General features: G+C 38.9%; 1 protein-coding gene across 1 annotated transcript; it reads left to right on the top strand.

Annotated features, from left to right (window-relative positions):
- Positions 1 to 1,015: 1,015 nt before the first annotated feature.
- Positions 1,016 to 21,898, top strand: LOC108664548 (neogenin-like). The gene is made up of 8 exons (XM_047880777.1): positions 1,016 to 1,251; positions 2,783 to 2,804; positions 3,390 to 3,674; positions 3,987 to 4,274; positions 4,734 to 5,009; positions 5,290 to 5,586; positions 20,062 to 20,294; positions 20,661 to 21,898. The coding sequence occupies exons 1-8, from the start codon at positions 1,192 to 1,194 to the stop codon at positions 21,060 to 21,062; spliced, it is 1,863 nt and encodes a 620-aa protein (XP_047736733.1). The 5' UTR covers positions 1,016 to 1,191; the 3' UTR covers positions 21,063 to 21,898.
- The last annotated feature ends 363 nt before the right edge of the window (positions 21,899 to 22,261 follow it).

Here is a 22,261-nt window from a genome sequence, read left to right as displayed (position 1 = left end):
CACCTCAAAGTCACGAGCGACTCATCCGAAGCCCCTCATTGCTTCATCGCCATCACATATCATTCATCCTCATCATCTTCATCCATTCTCGATCTCATGATCTAGCGACCATGTAAATAAAATGTACAAATAGAATTAAAATGGAGAAGAGGAGAACTAATGGAGGAGAAGACTGCAGAGAGAAGACTGAGATTTTTGGATTGCATAATGGCGCATTACTGAAATCAATCAGAAGTTTTGAATTTTTTTACGGAAAATTTTTTTACGGAAAATTAGTTTTATGTAGCACATTTTTTAGTTCAAAATATTTCGGTTGCCGCCATTTAGTTAACATCTATTCGATGACATATTTCAGGTAGCATCCTCTATATAGTGAATATCATTCTGACAGCCTTCCTCGGAAATTGATTCCCAGTCTGGATTCGTTAAAGGAGCCACTATACGCGCTTATACTCCGGAGAATCTTCAATGGAAGCAGGAATTCTAGTTGAATTACCATTGAAATAATTGCTCGTTCTGAATCGATGAAACTATTCATAACTTGTTATCCTCGATTTTAATATTTGCCGTATAATGAAAAAAATTATGTCACTAACCGTAAAAATTATTTATGAAATATTATGCAAATTTCACTCAAATTTTTGGTTGAAAAATTATAATATTGTGCTCATGAAACCCCTTTCATAGATTATTGTACTTCTCAACTTAACTCTTGTCAAGACGCTATACAGATATTCTGAATTAGTGTCGTCTGAGGGAATAAAAATTATTTTACTCTCACTTTGTTGACAAATTTAATTAAGTATTGCATGGGAGAAATGTACAGCTGTTAAATGATAAACGATTTATCTGACTTCTTATCTCCGGTTCATCTTTCGTTGCAGCACGTTATGTACAGAAGCTCTGATATGGGGTGCGATATATTTTATAAAAGTAATGCTAATTTGTTATCATTATCGTTATGAGATCGTGTTGTACGAGCCTGCCAGTGTTATAAGATACGAATATTAATTAGGTCCCACCTTCAGTGTGCTGGGACACCTGGGATGTAGATGACAACCCGAAGAGTGCGTGATTAAAACAATAATCTTAATTAATAATTTAACAAGAAAATTCAAACAAGAACTTTATCGCCTGTAAAATAATATCTCAAGGGGTTACAAGTTTAAAACCCATACTCGAAATAAAGCGATGGAGACGCGGAGCCGCCGGTCAACACTTTTTGGCATCTTTTTGGTCGCTGCAGAACTGGTGAGTGTCTAGTTTTTTTTGCCTGTTATAGAGGTGATTAATTCGAGCCTTTTTAGCTTGGACGACAGTCTACATTGCCTTGTATATGTTTATTTGAATTGTGAGAGATCAAAACGTTCTAAACATATGTTTAGAACGAAAGAAATTTTAGTAAATGCAATCATGAGACAGATTATATTATTAATGCATCAGCGAATTAAATTATATAATGAAAATTAGTTATGAAACTGAAAATATTTCAATATCTTGCAAACGAACACATATAGGAGGAGCTGTTGCTTGAGAGTTTTAGCATAATTTACCAGGTGAGTTACAATGTAATTAGGCCTTCATCTGGTCCTGAAGACAATTCATGAGGAAAGAACAATGTGCATAATTTTGTGTGTTAATTTCACTGTATCAAAGATGACGGACGCTGCTACTCTATTCGCTTTGATATTAAACATTATTTTCAATTCATGATTTTCAAGTTAATTTTTTTCGCAAGAACACAGTCTGTTTTATGTACTGAATTTTTTATTGTGGTCAAACATGCTGACCTCAAAATGCAGATTTCACCCAGCATTTTGAGGCTAAATTAGTTGGAAGACTTAGTCAGAATTTGTAGATATTATAACGAGATATGACTCATGTTCTCATCTGCTGTTCGATACACTTGTAAAGGAATCGGTTTGGTCCAAGTTTGCAGCCAGAAATTGTGAAAAAGTTACTGGAAAATCTAAAGGTAATTGAAAAAGGCATATATTTCTATTTATATTGGATGATAGAAAAAAGTCGACGCTCTGTACGTAAACGAAGTTTAAGGAAGACTATATACATTTTTTGGAAGCAATAATTGTCGGTTGGTCACTATCGATCATAAGTCAAAAAATATTGTATCATTCTTGCGCTAATTGTATAGTATTCCTCAGAGTTTTCGTTAATGATGGTTAATGCATGAGATATCGACAATGAACCTTGCATGATGATTAAAACTACGCTACATCGAAACATAACATTCTATATCCATAGTAGCTGAGCAAGCGCGTTGTCACAGAAAATTTTGTTATGAAATTTTGCCAGAATCTTATATATTATTTTAGAATTCTGTGTCATCGCAATGCGAACGTTAGAAATTGTAAAATGAATCTACATAAAATTTGCTGTTCATTGAAAATTAATTTAACTGTTTACTAATGAAGCATAATTATTTTCTTTGAATTGAGAACAAATATTTTAATGGGGTGCTTTTTAATATAGGTTTGTTTGGATTGCTTGATCTTCAACATGTATCGATATATTCACTTGTAGAATAGGATTGAGAATTTACCTTATCACATGTACAACTTAACTGCATGCAATGCTTCCAAGGTTATCATAGTATTTCCCTTCAGATAAAATCGTTAAAAAAGTTGAGACAAATTTTTTAGTCCTTCTATTTGCGCTGCAATTAAGTGACAATATAACGCCTATTGTATTTAGTGGTTAAGGAATTGTAACATTTTTAATTCGAAGGATGTTCTACAGTTAAAGTTCATTCTGTTCATTACAGATTTTGGCTGCCAGAGGTCAAGGTGAGGAATTAAGCTCCATCAGAAGTTTATTTAGATTTATTAGATTTAGCGTCATTATCGAAACAAATTTCGTTCCTGAAATAATGTTTGGATAGACTGACTGGGAATGGGATTTGCCTGTTCAGTCTATACATATTCATACGTTATTACACATATGTTTAAATCAATAAAAGTATGAAAAGTTATAGGTGAAAAATTTTTAACGCAGAATATGAGTAGCGTGTAGCGATTTAAGATGTACGAGTAATTCCTTGTGACTCGTTTTGGACTATACAATATTTATTTTAGGCTATGAGGCTTACTGATAGCTCTTTTTGAAGCCTACACCGTAAAGCCGATGCCACCTGCCATATTCCTAAGATTAATTAGGCGTTGTATTATTATTATCTAAACTTAGCCATTTCAATAACGCTAGTTGAAAAGTATGTTTAGAAGATTGCTGCCCGAGGTGAGTGACGACAGCGTCAGGTTAGTGGCTGAATTTTTAAGCCAATTAAGATTTAGTTAAGAGCCAATTAAAAACCAATTAAGAGCCAATTAAGAAGTCACATTTGGTGTCCCTACTCTCTTCCTGGCACGAGACAGATGAAGTGGTCGACCTTCAGCTCGTGTCGCGGGATGGTAGAATACACGTAGCTTGGGAAATGAAAAATTCCACCAATGCCGTAACCAAGTTTTTGGTCACGTGGCACTCGGACGAACAACCCGACCAATCATGCCTGGTTGACGCCCCCGCCACCGACACCTCTTCATGCGATGGGTTCTCCCTAAGAAGCTGCGCTGCGGTCACCGTCGCGGTGCAGCCTCTGAGAGCAGACGGGTCTGGTATCGGCCCGGAGGCTTCTGATGTTATGTGTCCAGGTCTTGCAGGTGGGAAGAAATGTGGCGGTTACCCTGAATAATTATTGCAGTTTAAAGTTGTGATCAACGTGAATGCATGGCGTGATGTAACCCCGAGAATGGACTTGTGACATTTGTGTATCAGTCTCGTAAACGTTTCTAGTACATTCGGGAAAATGTTGAAGAACTGTAGTTTGATATAAATGAGTTACATGGAACCATTCCCATGTTTTTTTTAAATAATAAATTGGTGAATTTACGATAGTTTAGTTCCAGAATTTTTAAAGTGTATACGAGGGACGTTTGCAGCTTTAAATAATATTAGTTCATCTTTGTTAACAGCTCCTCCGGACGTATCCTGTTCACAAGAAGAGGACTTGAGCCTCAAGGTGCACTGGACTGCACCATCAACGACTTGTGAAATTTCGCAGTATAGCGTAAACTATACAGCCGCTGTCATCTGGTCCGAGGAACTCTGCAAGAATTACTCTCTCGTCGACGCGGCGACGTTGGAATACGTCCTTCAGCGGCCAATCCCATACACTTTTTACATCTTCGAAGTGAGGGCCGTTGTGAAAGGCTGTGGTCCTGGTGAACCTCGCTCGTGTCCACTGAAAACAAAAGAAGAGCGTAAGTATAGCTACTGTAGGCAAAGCCATCATTGATGGTAGATATCTGTCGAGTATCTGCGATTATAAGATATACGACGTATAATCGATAAACATATGAATATCTTCCCAAATAATGGACATTTTCAGATTAATGCAAAATGTTGTGATAATGGGTGGCTAAATTTGTAGGAACAAAACTAAAATGATGCACCATTTTAAATGAGTTATTGTGCGCCGCTGTTGATAGTTCAAGGATTTAGCATCGACACTGGTGTTTGGAAAAACATGCTTAGTTGGAAACCTGCTAGTTGCAGCTGAATCTACTTGTTCCTCGTTCGCACAAAGATGCAATGAAGCTGCCATACCTGTGGTTTTGCATTAATGAATTGTTAGAAGATATCATGGAAATGAACTCCGATAGAACCAGATAGGGCACCATAGAGAATTTTAGCTCTTTATTATATTGATCAATTTTCAGCCCCGTCCGCCCCGGTGTCGCTGAAAGTGACAGCAAATACAGCGAAGAGCCTAAGCATCGCATGGAAATATCCGACAGAAATGAACGGCGACATAAAAGATTTCATCATTCGGTGGTACCCCAACAACCAGACCAACGACTTTCTCACCACTGATCAAATTTCTTACACCATCGGGAGCTTGACGCCTTGCACCGAGTACAACGTTACCGTGGCTGCCAGGAATGCAGCAGGGGAAGGGACCCCGGCCCAAACTCATGGGGCGACTATCACTATCGGTAAAAAACTAGCCATTATTTTGCATGATATATTTAGTAACTTATTTTTACAAAAAAATTTCGTGCCGCATCATGCCATAATATAAAGAATCATATGTATTGTCTCCGAACACATCGTATAATTCACTGCATTGACATTATGCTAGCGCAACTTTAAACTTCTACAAAAAATAGTAATAATATTTAAATAAAATTAAAAAGCCTTGGAGCACACGCCAATATGTTTACACAAAAGTATTTTCTGCGTCCAGATTAATGAATATGTTTCTAAACCTGCCAGCTCCCGACCACTTGGTGTGCGTCCAGAATGCTGAAGACTTGAGTCTGAAGGTAAGGTGGGATGCTCCCAACCCCGTCAGCGGCTGCACCGTCGTCAAATACGATATTGCCACCACGATCGACGTGATCTGGTCTGGAGAAACATTCAACAACGACTCATCCGTGGACGCTTCGACGACTCAATACGTCGTGGACAATCCTGTATCATATTCCAATTACACTTTTGGTGTCAGTGCTGTAGCAGCGGGTGATGTTAAGGGAATGACAGTAAACTGTGGCGTCACGACCGCACAGACCGGTGAGTTTGACATAAGCCATTCGCTGTAGAATGATTTGTTTAACTATGAATCGACTCAGATAAAAATTGATTGCTTATTATCATTTACTTCAATTAACTATATGTTAAATGGATTACTTTAAAAAGGAGCGTTTATTATGTCATTTGATATTGCAAAATGAATGATACAAAAAATTCCAATTGTATAAGAAATATGAACAATCACTTCCAGTATTAGAAAGGAAACCAATGTATCGTTGAAGACGCTCTTCACATGACAACTTTGAATGACCGGCTATGTCGAAGTCAGGGATGCTCTTCTCGAATTCAATGTCATTACTTTGTATCACATGGCCCCATTTTAAATTATCATCATGATAAATCATTGACAATATAAGTAAAATAATCAAAAATTAGGTTCGTTCTGAAGAATAGTACTTTTTAGCATATTATAGTGCAAAATAAACTGATAGAAACCAGATATGAAAATTTTTAGATTATTTTTTCTCTGACTCGATCGATTGATCAAAATTTGTAAGTATATGATAATGAGTTTTGATAAATTAATAATGATTAAATATGGCCAAAATTTTTAATTAAAAAGCTCAATGACTGGGTCAGGCTTTTGATGCTATTTATGAAAATCTGCTCTGTTAGGGATGAGGTTGGGCATCACTCTTTTCAGAACAATTGCCCCGTGCTATATTTGCTGATTCTGACTACAATGCAACGACGGTGATGGAAACCGTTGCTGATGATGCATAAATTTTGAGAATATTTTGATAAAACGAAGCGAATCTACTGTCAGTGGATCGTGGCATAAGAGTTCAACATGGAATTCTACATAGTCCCGGTTTTAGCGCTAAGAACAACAAACAATATCAATACAGGTTACGTGAAACACTAGTTCGTCCTTATCACAAGTTAACGTCAGTCGGCTTCAACCCTAACAAAATTTAAAGCCGAAGGCGGCTTTGAATTAGGGAACGCCTAGGACTCGGGGAGCATAGTAAATCAGCTTCTCTATGTCCGCTTTTTGGGCTGCATTAGAATCCCAAGTCAGACAGCTGCGAGAGCCTGGTCCTTACTCTGCCGGCCGTTGAGCGGTACCTATTAGGGTCGTTCCCGTATCCGGGGCAGCTCTGGCCGGGTCTGACTATGTGATGAAAAAATCGCCCCACCCTTCCTCTGCAGTGAGAGGAAGGGAGGGGCAATTGAATTTACACGTGATTTACCATCAATGCCTGTTTCTGTAACTCGCTGAATACACAGAGCATACTAAGGAAATTTAGAATCGTGGGTAATAATGTTCGTGGAAAAAAATTCCTCCTTCACATCCGAAGAAATAATGCAAAAAGTTATCGATAATCAACTAATGGTGACAATATCAGCGTTGTGTACCCAAACATTATCATTTTTGTGTATTCTCTGCTATGAGGAACGCTGCCACATCGAAATTTACCAAAACATTGGAAAATGGAAGAAAAATAAAACGAGATGCTATTAACTTTCGATTGTATTGAATTAACTGATAACGGCTTTCCAATCTATGCATCCTTATTGGTAAGCATCTACAGCCATAGAGAACATACAATAGTCTACATACCCAGTATAGTAGTGTAAACGACATCGATAAGCAATGAAGAGTTAATATGAGATTAAGGTGCACTTAACTCACGGCTATGGACAATAAATAAAATTTTCCTTTCTCTAGTTTGCAGAAGATAACTATTAATATTCTTAAACAATGCTATAGTTTAGTTTATAAAAATAAACACTTAAAATTGAATACTTTCCTGGTAATGATAAGGTATATGCATCTTCCAGTCTAGTTCTTCATAGCTGTGAAAGATTTGCTCGTATTTCCGTTATTCGGGAAAACTGTAGATGATCGCGATTTTTCGATAGCTTTTCAAAGAGCAATTTTTTAAAGTAGTGGTACCCAAACTGTGGTATGCGAGGGAATTCCAGAAGATATTTTCTTATATATCATTACATTGTGATGTCGGCGCTGAAGAATAGGCGTGATGTGGCCTGTCGCCGATTCTTGTACGTTTTGTGACTTATTCACAGGAGATCTAAAAACAGGTCCTTTGACCGGAACTTTTCAAAACTAACGATAGATTGAAATAGTTAGTAGACTTCCATCAAGTTCGACATGGTGCTAGTCATTTCAAGTCTGAACATATATTTCTCCATAGCTTTATTTAGTATGCTCTTGAACGCGTTTATACTCGAAGCGTCAAAGATGTAATCCGGGAGGCTGTTCCACTAGTTGGTGCCTCGAAGCGAGACGACAGTTTTGTCGCGTCGATTAGTTGCAACGCTGTTTTTTTAGTTTCTAGCTCTGGCCCCTGGTATTGCTTTGTTCCTGATCCTAGTAATCCTTCTCAGACCTTATCTCCTGCCTAAGACATCATAATGTTTCCTGGCTAACACGATTCACATACCGGCAATGATACAAGTTATAATATAATATAGCGGTTTCAGCGTTCATTAGGCCGTAGGCCTGCCGCTTATTCTTAACATTTCAGAATATCCACAGCTTGTTGCGGTCTTGAACTCGCAACTCACTGCTTCAACTTTTCTTCGCTTAACCGCCCGGCCTCCTTGCCGATTCTGACTAGAAACTGGCGCGCAGAGCTGGGATCGAACCCGCGCCTCTCTGCTCCAATCTTGGTACTCTGAACTGTAACCACCGGGCCACCCTGCCCGCGCCGTCAAAATAATACCAGTGACACATAATTAAATTTGAATTGAACGTTCACATGATTTCTTACATTAGACTATTAAGAAGAAAGAAATGCAAATATGAAGTTCATGCGGTTGTTTAAATCGTAAATTTTAGCAATCGAGAACGAATGCTGACGAATAGCAAAACAAACACGTACGGACGCTCGCACGCGAACGGGCACCGACTGGATCTGGCATACATTTAGTTCGCAGGTGCAGAAAAGGCTCGTCCAAAAGGCTTCGGTAATATTCATTATTCGAAACAATATTTAAATCAGAGTTGGATTTTGATGACGAACAGCCGAAAAAAATAGTCTGATCTGTTTTTAAAACACTACATTGAGACCAAGAGATTGTCACTCGCGCCCCGAAACACTTTCATACCTTAATCCTTGTGCTGCTAATACGTCAAACCTTACTTTGTTTATAAGACAAACCTTACGGTATTTTTACGACTAAGCTTATAGTGTTGATGCGAAGAACCTTGTGTTGTCGATATGAAAACACCGTACGGTGTTGATACCAAACCTACATTAGATAGACACGAAAAAACTTATGATCTTGTTTCGAAAAAGCTTATGGTGTTGCTTCGAAAAAAATATACCGGTGTTGATACAAAAAGCCCTAGTGCTTAAATGAATTTCAAGTTTTAGTCATCAGCTTGCTCTCCAATAAACAGCCCCGTTGTGACTAATCATTCATTTAACCGCATTAGCAACCATGTGAAAGGTACAACATTGTTCCCAATAATTCGATTCTAGGTCACACTTTAATTATGTATAATTATTATAAATAGACATTCACAACATCGATCGCCACCGATGACACTTGAAACATTAATTTACGATTGAATTACATTATATACATTAATTTACACACATGCATTACTTTACTCAAAACACTCAACAGTGGAGATAAATTGAACTCAATTAATCTCATACAATCGAATAATTGATTATTTAAAGCATAATAAATGTGTTGTTCTCAAAAAATCTTAAGCGCTAAATGGATTGAAAATGTTCATGACAATTTCAGGCAGTGACGATTAGAACGGGAGCGGCAGCAACCTCGAGTTTCAGAACTAGCGATGTAGTCAAAATTTCATCAACCTTGGACAACCACCACGACTTCAACCAAACTTCCTACCACCAGACCTACGTCCACTTCTAGGCCAACAACCATTTTGTCTTCCAGCTCCACACCCTCTTCTATCCACCCATCAACGGACGCAACAACAACCAATCTTCTCACAACTATGGAAAAGTGCAATCCGGACTCTCGATTGCCTATACTGCAGCAATCGCTGGCATTGTGATTGTCGTGATTGCCGGAGTCTCCATGATTGTGTTTGCCGTAGCAACTTTAGTGAAGAAAAAGAACTTCGAACGAGTCAGGTCATCGTCAGGGATTTCGTTTGCAAGATAAGCAGAAAAAATATAAGTTGGAAGAACATTCTTCTTTTGAATCATGATTAAACAGAATAAAATAGATAGAAATATATAATTTGAAAAATCATTAAAACATATCAGCTAAAGACACAAATTTGGAGGTACTGTTATAATCGGACCAAGATTAAAATTAATATTATGCACCAATACATCAAACTTTCAGATTTTGGTTACCTGGAATTTCAGTTAGTTTACACACCTATAATGAAAGTCGCCGCGCTCACGATTTCAAATTTTTCTGCGAACTTATGGGACTACGTTGCGGTGTCAAGGTAATGATTTACATCATGAGTGGGCGGGCTGGACTTGACCGGCGAGTCTTGCGTCGGGCGTGGTTGGTTCAGATCAGTGATTATAGTCATTAGTTAATTAAACTTATCAAAGTACAGGGCATGCTCCTACTGGGGGAATATGCCGGGCAAACAGACAACGACTAATAAGTTAGAATGAACACTTTCAAAAAGCTCGTTCAAGGGCAAGTGGGGCAGCAGTAATTGCTGTCTATAAATTCCTATACAATTAATTTATTCCAAGAATATTCTTACTCCTTCGTACCATTTCATTTACTCGAAACTAAACAAACTTTTGCGTTAAGATGTATTGCGTATATCGCTAACTTATATTCCTATCTATATTTGTCTGTGAATAGTTGATTTAGTTCAAGTCCATAAGTGCTCATTAAGTAAACTTGATGCGAAGTATATTTTCTATGGAATTGTAATTGAGATATTGTTACATACATCTTTGCTATGAACCTTTAATGATTTACGTCCAATACTGGAATAACTCAGAAATGCCAGGAATGCTACGTAATTAATATAGAAGAAGAAAAGTGATTAAAAATTACTTTTAAGTTCTTGCTATGATAACTATATATAATTTTTTTTATATTTCTGACCAATACGCGACTAAATGATTCACCTAGATAGCTTCACCATGTCTTTATATCAGCGATTCACATGTAAGCTCCCGTCAGCCTGTTCTCATATAATACATATTTTTAAATTTCTTGATAAAAGTGAAAACAATTTTTTATCTTGTAGTGAAAAAATGTTATCGGGATTGTTACGCATCAATCGTATACAATGAAATTTCACGGTAATTGTACTGCATGCTTTGCCATTTATTCTTATTACAAGTTATAAACATTTAGGACATATTTTTTCGTCTAAAATATCACCATCCTGAAAGAAAAATTCCGTTAATTTATCCTTTAAACAAATAGACAATACGAAAGAACATAGCAAATAAATCATTTGCAGCCAATGCCAAGTATTGTTTCGTAGACCCGTTACAGATCACGGGCGTTAGAGCCCGAGTTACGAAGCTCATATTTTCAGAGCATTTCCACACACGTTGCAGACCTGTGGACGAACGAAGCTCTAGCTAACATGATATTTAGTATGGCTAAAAGTCTTTTATGTTCGATTTTTATCATGCTCAATGAGTTGAAAACTAAGTTGTAAAGGAATCAGAACCACTAGAGATCCAAGTGAAGCTTGGACGATCCCAATTTAGGGTCTCGGAGTTAGTCCAGCCAATGGGTCCACCGCCGCTCGAACGCAACCGAACCTTGCCAAGGGAGGTGACAGAAACGCGATAGACTCTTAGACATATACTTAATGTTTGACAAACTAAGGGAAGGCCTAGATGCAGGTAGGGCTCCGGGATGCAGGTAAGGCCCAGAATGCAGGTAAGGCGCTCCGGGATGCAGGTACGGCCCAGGAAGCAGGTAAGCCTCCAGGATGCAGGTACGGCCCAGGAAGCAGGTAAGGCTCCGGGATGCAGGTACGGCCCAGGAAGCAGGTAGGGCTCCGGGATGCAGGTAAGGCTCCGGGATGCAGGTACGGCCCAGGAAGCAGGTAAGCCTCCAGGATGCAGGTACGGCCCAGGAAGCAGGTAAGGCTCCGGGATGCAGGTACGGCCCAGGAAGCAGGTAAGGCTCCGGGATGCAGGTAAGGCTCCGGGATGCAGGCAAGACTCCGGGATGCAGGTACGGTAACCTCAGTGCAAGAGCGCCAGGTAGGAGGATGATGAAGATGAGGAGCCGGTACGTTTACTCGTGGCTGAGTAGCCCTCTGGTGGCCAGTCAGTGGGTCCATCTGTCATAGAATGCATTGGTTAACAATCGCCGGTCTTGAACACATTCGGGCTTAAATGGGAGGCATGAGAAGAGGAGCCAAGGCGATTACAAGTGAACTAAGAATTGATCGTAGTAACATAAGTGATCATCTAACCGGATATATTGACAACGTCGTTTGAGGCAGGTAAACTACTAGAAATCAAAAGTAGGACTTACCGGATGTGGAAGACTAGCAGCGCGCTATCGGGTGGATAGCTAGAGGTCAGCATAGCCCAAGTCCACAGTGCGATTCATATACCTTCCCGAGCGTAACGCAACCGGGCATCTTCACGGCTTTCGACACAAAGCGCCCACCACAACAGCGCAGTTCAGTCACAGGCCGGAGCGCATACAGGCCGGAGCACAACTGGCCGGAGCGCAGCAGGCCCTACCGCAACAGCTACTCCTAACGTAACGTAACCTAACCTAACCTGCGCCGCCTTTTGCGGTAGGGCCTGTTGCGCTCCGGCCAGTTGTGAAGCAGTGGCTGTGTTGTGCAAAGCGGATTTACTGTTAGCCGGAGTTACCCACAGCTCATTGATCTGTGGCTATGTGTAGATATTGCATGCAGATGGTTGGCGTTGGGCTCAGGGCCTGTTTACGAGTCAATTTTGTTGCCCACGGCTGCGCTCCCGCGCTATCCACCTCCCACGAGTTCTAATGAGACAATGAGCAATAGTCAAAACCTGCAGCTGGTAATTAGCTATGTAGCTGATGACTTGGCTCAGCGGACCAATGGGAATTGGCAGCTGTGGCCTCGCCTGATGAATTTCCTTGACATGAGTCAATGTGATGAGGAACAGCCGAAAGCAGTTTTAACACAAGAGTGTTTTGATTGAAAAATATCATATCAAAAATGTTTTCACAAAGAAAGTAATATTAGTAAGTTTTAATGTGAATGTAAACCAAGTCAAAGTTAGAGTCAACGATCAACCTCAGTCGCCATCTGTTATATTAATATCAAAGATCCTCTATGTAGTAATGAATGGCTTTTTCCAAAAGAGCAGATTCAAAGGCATTAATCAAAGTCTGAAACAATGTTATTACTTTAACGCCGTCAAACTGCTTAAATCATACATGACCCGTGAGTGTGTTGCAGATGTTTGCTCGCAAGTTGGCTCACGAGTGAATTATGTGCCAGTTCATCAATATCCTCGTTGAGTCCTAATCTTATCGTGCCTCTGTAAATGTACAGCTACATGAATAGCTCTTCTGGTATAATTTAGGTATAATCAACTGTATTATAGATACTTCTTAGAATTCACGCGCGAAATCGCCAGCGGACTAAAACGCAGAAAGCAGCTTTTGCGCAACTGAACTAATCGTAATTTTCTTTAATTCTGAATGGATCAGGTTGAGATTAATTATATAACGAATTTTTAATAACGCTTGGCAAGAGAAAGTACTACAAATTTTTACGTCGATTCATTTATGATTATGTCTGTCCTTAGTGAAGGTTTCATTCACTCATATTTCGTAATGGGGCTGTTGCCCCCAGAAATAAAGTAACGTGAGCCTGAAATGTGATGGGGAATTTTCAAGCCTCTCTCGGCTGCAGTCCCAACAGCGGTGACCGGAATATATCTCATCATACAAGACATTTCATCATTGAGGCATTTCACCAAGATAGTAATTCACCATAGAATTTCAGCATTACATAAAGTACATATTGCAAACGTAAGTACATGTGTGCTAGGTTGGTTAGTTTAAATTGTTAAAGGATGAAATATCCCAATGATGACATGTCTCCTATGAAGAGATGGCAGGGAACCCTCAGAAGTATAGAGCACAGTGTTTTTTTGTTCTTTGGAGGCAGCAACTGGCTTCAACTTCTTAAATTGCTTTGTACAAGTATATAATCTCCCAAGCTTCTTGAACATTGTGCATAACTTGTGCATTCGCCTAATAGAATAGAAGTGTGTCGGCGTTGAAGAAATAGGCCCATGGCCTGTTGCCGATTCTTGAACTTTTCGTGACTTGATTCACAAGGGATCCGGCCTTTGGAACCCGATCTTTCCGTAGCTGAGGATTGATTGAGATAGCTGCTTGTGAGTCACTCATCCTGCCTCACAAGCGCTAAACCAAACACTTCACTCGCGCAACTGTAAACAGTTATTAGGACAGTGGTTACTTAATTTAACACATAGCATTTTTAAGGCGATTGCCTTACAATTATCAAACGATAATTGCATGAAAAAGTTTTACTAAAACTCACTTGGTGATACACACTGAAGATGGTGATGCAAAGTAATCACCAGAGGAGCTGCGCAGCAGCTCGGGCGAGTGTGTATCAGCGATTGAAACAGCACGCAAGCTGCGGCCACACCATAGCTTCGGCTCAAGGTCAACGGAAGGAAAGCAATGGCGACAATCATTATCGATGGCGACAATCATTATCGCAGAGCTTTCATCCTTTTTCTTTACTGATACGATTAAATTCGAGGAAGAAACAATCGAAAAGAACAAATAGAGCTTTCAACTTGTTAAAAGCAAACAGCCTAAAACGGAGTTTGCTCTAATTTAATGAATAAAACACAAACGAAAGAGAACACGAGCGCGTTCTGTGGGAGTCGCAAGGAGAGTGAACGGGAATGTTGCCGAGGCGGCTTGGGTTGAATTCTCGTTTTGTTCTAGAACTACTTGTAAATTACAAATGAAATACATGCTATTACCAAAGCTTAACACTATTACAAAAATATCAGATCTTATAGGTATCAAAACTGGCCAAGATTAACTGGCTTACAATGATGATTATTTTTATTTTAGTTTATTTTGTTATGGCTATCAGCCTATCGACCAGGGTTCACGAGAATCATACATATTTACGGTATTAACTATGCGACAAATTACAGCTTTACACCTAATAATCTCAAAGGAATTATAATAATCTCTCAGATAGGAGATTATACACTATAATATTATATTCAGCCACTACATTATATCCCAGAGATTTCGTCAATGCTGGTTAATGAATAAAAATATGGACGAAGATCTATTGATGCTTTCAACTACGCTACATCTCCGATAAATGTGTGATCTTGGTATTTTTATAAATTATTTGTATTTTAAAATGTTAATCTCCTAATGATTTTTGGTATTTTTTACGATTGAAACCTTACATTTTATATTCATAGTAGCCATTCAATTAAGCGTGTTATCACTATGAAGTGATAGTTTTGAAATTTTGCCAGGATCTTATATATTATTTTGAAATGCTGTGTCTTCGCAATGCGAACATTAGAAATTGTAAAATGAATCTACATAAAATTTGCTGTTACTTGAAAATTAATTTAATTGTTTACTAAGTAAGCATAATTATTTTCATCGAATTTAAAACAAATTTTTCAATAGGGTGCTTCCTTAATAAAGGTTTGTTTGGATTGCTCAATCTTCAACAAGTATCGATATATTCACTTGTAGAATAGAATTGAAAATTAACCTTATCATATGAACAACTTAACTGCACGCAATTCTAGCAGGATTATCATAGTATTTTCCTTCAGTGGAAATCGTTAAAATAGTTGACGAGAAAAGTTTTTGATTTCATCTCTTTGTGCTGCAATTAATATACAATTATCGCCTACTGTATGTAGTGGTTAAGGAATTATACTCTTAATTCCAAGGATGTTTTACAGTTAATGTCGGCTACTTAAAGTTCATTATATGGTATTTTACAGCAGTTTATCAATAGAACTTATTTCGTAATTGTTCGTTCTGTTCTTTACAGATTTTGGCTGCCAGAGGTCAAGGTGAGGAAGCCTTCATCAGAAGGTTGTGTTTTTTTTTAGATTTATTAGATTTGTCATTATCGAAACAAATTTCGTTCCTGAAATAATGATTTGATAGACTAACTGGGAATGGGATTTGCCTGTTCAGTCTATGCATATTCATATGATATTACACGTACGTATGTTAAAGCAATAAAGGAATGAAAAAAAAGTTATAGGTGAGAAATTTTTAACGCTTAATATGAGTAGCGCGTAGCGATTTAAAATATACGAGTAATTCCTTATAACTCGTTTTAAACGAAACGATGTTAATTTTAGGCTATGTATGAGGCTCAATGTAATAGCTATTCTTAAAGCCTCCACTCTTTGGGTACGCACACAGTGAAAGCAGGTTTGCACGCGCGGGCAACCTGCTCCAACCTGCCACAAGAATGAACATAGGATAATAAAGTAAGTGTTCACAGTGAAAACCTGTACGAATAGGCTTCTGTATTCTATGGTTTCAGGCGCCAGCCTGAGCAGGTAACCAGCTCGCTGGCAACCTGCTTTCACTGTGTGCGTTCCCTTTAGAGCCGATGCCACCTGCCATATTCCTAAGATGAATTAGGCGTTGTATAATTTTTATTTAAACTCAGCCATTTCAATAACTAGTTGAAAAGTATGTTTGAAAGATTGCTGCTCGATGTGAGTGATGACAGCGTCAGGCTTGTGACTGAATGTTTAGGTCAATTAAGCTCTAGTTAAGAGCCAATTAAAACCCAATTAAGAGCAACTAAGAAGTCACATTTGGTGTCCTTACTCCCTTCCTGGCACAAGACAGATGAAGTGGTCAACCTGCAGCTCGTGCCGCAGGATGGTAGAATACACGTGGCCTGGGACATGAAAAATTCCACCAAAGACGTAACCAAGTTCTTGGTCACGTGGCACTCGGACGAACAACCCGACCAATCATGCCTGGTTGACGCCCCCGCCACCGACACCTCTTCATGCGATGGGTTCTCCCTAAGAAGCTGCGCTGCGGTCACCGTCGCGGTGCAGCCTCTGAGAGCAGACGGGTCTGGTATCGGCCCGGAGGCTTCTGATGTTATGTGTCCAGGTCTTGCAGGTGGGAAGAAATGTCGTGGTTACCCTGAATAATTATTGCAGTTAAACTTGTGATCAACGTGAATGCACGGCGTGATGTAGCCCCTAAAATGGGCTTTTGAATTTTTTGTATCAATCTCGTGAATCTTTCTAGTACATTCGGGAGAATGTTGGAGAACAGTAGTTCGATATAAATTAAGTATTTGGAGCCATTTCTATGTTTGTTTTAATAATAAATGGATAAATTTATGATAGTTTCGTTCCAGAAATTTCAAAGTCTATAGGGAGTATGTTTGCCGCCTTACATATAAGGATGGTTTATCTTTGTGAACAGCTCCTATGGACGTATCCTGTTCACAAGAAGATGACATGAGCCTAAAAGTTCAATGGACTGCACCATCAACGACTTGTGAAATTTCGCAGTACAGCGTAAACTACACAGCCGTTGTTATCAGGACCGAGGAAGTCTACACGAACTACTCCCTCGTCGACGCGACATCGGAATACGTCCTCCAACGGCCAATCTCATTCACTTTTTACAACTTCGACGTGAGGGCCGTTGTGGCTGACTGCGGTCCTGGTGAACCTGGTTCGTGTCAAGTGATAACGAACGATGAGCGTAAGTACAGCTATCTTAGGCAAAACTATCATTCATAGTAGATATCTGACTAGTATCTGCCACGCCATTTAATCGATAAACATGAATATCTTCCAATGAATATACGTTTTCTGATTAATACCGAATTTTGTTCCTAATAACGGGTGGCTGAATTTGTAGGAACAAAACATGATTCAACATATGAAATGAGTTCTTCTGTGCAGCTGCTAATAGTTCGAGGATTTAACATCAGTGCAGGTGTTTCGAATAAAATATGCGTAGTTGAAATCTACTTGTTGCACCTGAATCTACTTGTTCCTCGACCACACAATGATGAAGCAGCCATACAAGCGGTTTTGCATTAATGATTTGCTAGAAGATATAATAAAAATAAACTCCGGTAGAACCAGACAGGGCACTATGAAGAATTTTACCTCCTTAATATCTTGGTCGATTTTCAGCCCCGTCCGCCCCGGTGTCGCTGAGATTAACCGCAAATTCAGCGAGTAGCCTGAGCATCGCATGGGATTATCCGACAGAAATGAACGGTGAACTCAAGGATTTCATCATTCGGTGGTACCCCAACGACGAGCCCAACGACTTTATAAACACTGAACAAATTTCTTACACCATCGGGAGCTTGGCACCTTGCACCGAGTACAACGTTACCGTGGCCGCCAGGAATGCAGCAGGGGAAGGGACCCCGGCCCAAACTCATGGGGCGACTATCACTATCGGTAAAAACTAGCCATTATTCTGCATGATATATTTGGTAACTTATTTCTCCAAAAAAATTTCATCCGCATCATGCCATACAATAAAGAATCATATGTATTGTCTCACCATATAATTCGCTGCATTGCGTTTATACTAGCGCATCTTAAAACTTCTGCAAAAAGCAATAATAAATAATTAAAATGGAAAAGCCCAGGAGCACACGCCAATATGTTCACACAGAAGTATTTTCTGCGTCCAGATTAATGAATTTGTTTCTAAACCTGCCAGCTCCCGACCCCTTGGTGTGCGTCCAGAATGTTAAAGATTCGAGTCTGAAGGTAAGATGGGATGCTCCCAACCCCGTCAGCGGCTGCACCGTCGTCAAATACGATATTGCCACTACGATCGACGTGATCTGGTCTGGAGAAACATTCAACGACGACTCATCCGTGGAAGCATCGACCACTCAATACGTCGTGGAGAATCCTGTATCATATTCCAATTACACTTTTGGCGTCAGTGCTGTAGCAGCGGGTGATGTGAAGGGACCGACAGTAAACTGTAGCGTCACGACCGCACAGACCGGTGAGTTTGACATGAGCCAGTCGCTCTAAAATGATTTGCTAACTATGAATCGATTCAGATATATTTTTATTACTTATTGTCGTTTATGTCAATTAATTATATGTTAAATGCATTGCTTTAAAAATTAGCGTTCATTATATCATATGACACTGCGAAATGATTTATGCAATACATTCCAATTGTAGAAGAAATGTAAACAATCACTTCCAGCATTAGAAAGGAAACCAATGTATCGTTGAAGGCGCTCTTCACATGAAAACTTCGAATGCCCAGCTATGTCGAAGTCAGGGATGCTCATCTCGATTTCAATGTCATTACTGTATATCAGAAGGCCCCATTTTAAATTATCATCATGATAAATCATTGACCATTTAACTAAAATAACTAAAAATGAGATTCGTTCTGAATAATAATACTTTCTATGCTTATTTTAGTTCCCCCTAAATAGACAGACAACCATAAGATGATTTTTTTTCTGCGACTTCATCGATTAACCGAAATTTGTATGTAAATGATAATGACTTGTATTCAATTCATCATGATTAAATATGACCAAAATTTCTAATTCAAAAAGCAGAATAGCTGGGTCAGGCTGTTAATGCTATTTATGAAAATCTGTTCCATTCAATCTGCTCTTTTACGGTTGAAGTTGACATCATGCCATTCAGAATAATTGCCCCGTGCTATATTTGTTAATTCTGACCACAATGTAACGATGTTGATGGAAACCTTTGTTGCTGAGGCGTAAACTTTGAGAAACTTTTGTTAAAACGAAACTAATTTACTGTCATTGGATCGTGACATAGAGTTCAACATGAGATTCTACATAGTCCGGGTCTTAGTGCTTAGAACAACAAACAATATCAACGCCGGTAACGCGAAACACTTCAGTTACGTCCTCATCACGAGTTAAACGTTAGTTGGCTTTAAGCAACGTTTGTTTAACTCAGGCAGGATCTGCGCTATAGCCAAGATTTTATTTCATATCACATTTCCGAGCCCATTTTCGGTCCCTTTGCCGAAAGATATGCTAGCAAACAAATTATTCAATATGGATACACACCCATTACACACATCGAGAAAATTCATTATCCGAAAAAAAGTATTTAAATCAGAGACGGATTTTAATGACGAACAGACAGAAAAAATATTCTGTATTCGTTTGAAAACGCTTCACCTCGACCATAATGAGATTGTCACTCGCGACACGAAAAACTTCCATACCTTAATTCTGGTGAGGTTGATACGTCAAACCCTGCATTGTTTATAAGATAAACCTTACGACAAAGCTCATGGTGTTGACACAAGGAACCTTGTGGTGTCGCTACGAAATTGACGTACGATGTTAAAACGAAACCTACATTGAGTAGGTACGAAAAACTTTATGATGTTGCTTCGAAAAAACTTTCTGGTATCGATACAAAAGGGCCTATAGTATTTAAATTCATTTCAAGTTTTAGTCATCAACTTGCCCTCCAACAGCCCCGAGCGCTCCCGAAAACTTGGCGTTATTGGAGGCCCGGAGTGACGCCCTGGTCGTGCAGTGGGACGCGCCTGCGGAGCTCAACGGCGTCGTGGTCTCCTACCTCGTCAGCAGCAGTCGTGGTGGCGAGTTTGTCACCAACCAAACTCTTGCAGCTTCACCTGAACAAACGCGCTTCAACTGCACCGTTGACGGCCTAACTGCTGCCACTGACTACGACATAACCGTGAGGGTGAGTCCATCGATCATACAAACTATAACCTATCCGTGTGACTAATCATTCATTTAACCGCACCAGCAACAACATGAAAGGTACAACATTGTTCCCAATAAATCAATTCTAGGTCGCACTTTAATTATGTATAATTATTATATATAAACATCCACAACATCGATCGCCACCGATAACACTTGCAACGTTAATTTACGATTGAATTACATCATATACAATAATTTACTCGAAACACTCAACAGTGGAGGTAAATTCAACTCAATTTATCGCATACAATCTAATATTTGATTTATTACGCTTGGTAATTGTGTTGTTCTCAAAAATCTTAAGCGCTAAATGATTTGAAAATGTTCATGACAATTTCAGGCAGTGACGATTAGAACGGGAGCGGCAGCAACTTCGAGTTTCAGAACCAGCGGTGTTGGCCAAGGTTCTTCAACATCAACCACCACGACTTCAACAAAACTTCCTACCACCAAACCTACGTCCACTTCTAGGCCAACAACCATTCAGTTTTCCAGCTCCACCACCTCTACTGTCCACCCATCAACGGACGCAGCAACAACCAATCTTCTCACAACTCTGGCAAAAGACAATCCGGCCTCTCGATTGCCTACTGCAGCAATCGCTGTCATTGTGATTGTCGTGATTGCCGGAGTCTTCGTGTTTGTGTTTGCCGTAGCAATTTTAGTGAAGAATAAGCACTTCCAACGAGTCAGATCATCGTCAGTAATTTCGTTCGCAAATGAACTACAGGAAAAAACATAAATTGGAAGAACTCTCTTCTTCTGAATCATGAACAAATAGAATAGAATAAATAGAATTATGAAATTAAAAATATAATAAATATTTCAGGTAAAGACACAAATATGGAGGTACTGTTGGAATCTAGCCAAGGTTAAAATTACAATTCTGCACCGATACATCAAACTTTCAGATTTTCTTACCTGGAATTTCAGTCACTTTAAAAACCTATAATGATAGTCGTCGCGCTCACGATTTCAATTTTCATTGCGAACTTATACGCTACTACGTTGCACCGTCAAGGTAATGATTTGCATCAAGATTGGGCGGCATGGCTTTGACCGGCGAGTCTTGCGTCGGGCGTAGTTGGCCCAGACCAGTGATTATAATTATTAATTAATTGATTAATTACAGTATTTATCAAAGAACAGGTAATGCTCCTACTGGGGGAATATGCGTGCCAAGGAGACCACGACTAAAATGTTAGCATGAGCTCGTTTAAGAGTAAGTGAGGCAGCAGTAATTGCCGTCTTCAAATTCCTACATTTAATTTATTCCATGAAAATTCTTACTCCTTCGTACCATTTCATTTACTCGAAACTAAACCAATTTAAGCTGTAGAATGTATTGCGTATTTCGCTAACTTATATACGTATCTATTTGTCTGTGTTTTGTTGATTTAGTTCAAGTTGATAAGTGCTCATAAAGTGAATTTGATGCCATGTATATTTCCTAGATAATTGTAATTGAGATATTGTTACATACATCTGTGCTACGAACTTAAATGATTCACGTCCATTACTAGAATAGCTATAAGGAATAAGGAATGCCGCTTAATAGAAGAAGAAAATTTATTTTAAATGTTTTTTAAGTGCTTCTATGATAACTATTTATAATATTTAATATATGTCATATCAATATGTGACTAAATGATTCACGTAGATAGCGTCACCATGTCTTTATATCCGCAACAATTAATTGATTGATTAACAATTTATACAATGATAAATTGTTTATAAAACAATTTATCTTGTAGTTCATAAATGTTATCGTGATTTTTATGCATCAATGGTATACAATGAAATGTCATGTTAATTGTACTGCATGCTTTGCCATTTATTCTTATAATAAGTTATAAACATTTAGGACATCTTTATATTCCTCTATAATATCACCATCATCCTGAAAAAAGGGAACATTAATTTATCCGTTAAACAAACAGA

Source organism: Hyalella azteca, unplaced genomic scaffold (assembly GCF_000764305.2).
Source record: "Hyalella azteca isolate HAZT.00-mixed unplaced genomic scaffold, Hazt_2.0.2 contig6214, whole genome shotgun sequence".
NCBI classification, from domain to species: Eukaryota; Metazoa; Arthropoda; class Malacostraca; order Amphipoda; family Hyalellidae; genus Hyalella; species Hyalella azteca.
This window is presented reverse-complemented; position numbering and strand designations above follow the sequence as displayed.

What these genes read in the sequence shown, in the direction of transcription:
- LOC108664548 (XM_047880777.1), top strand. Translation starts at nt 1,192, where the DNA reads ATGGAGACGCGGAGCCGCCGGTCAACACTTTTTGGCATCTTTTTGGTC. An exon ending in ACTGAAAACAAAAGAAGAGC is followed by an intron (nt 4,275 to 4,733) that starts GTAAGTATAGCT and finishes ATCAATTTTCAG; the next exon opens with CCCCGTCCGCCCCGGTGTCG. An exon ending in TGGGGCGACTATCACTATCG is followed by an intron (nt 5,010 to 5,289) that starts GTAAAAAACTAG and finishes TAAACCTGCCAG; the next exon opens with CTCCCGACCACTTGGTGTGC.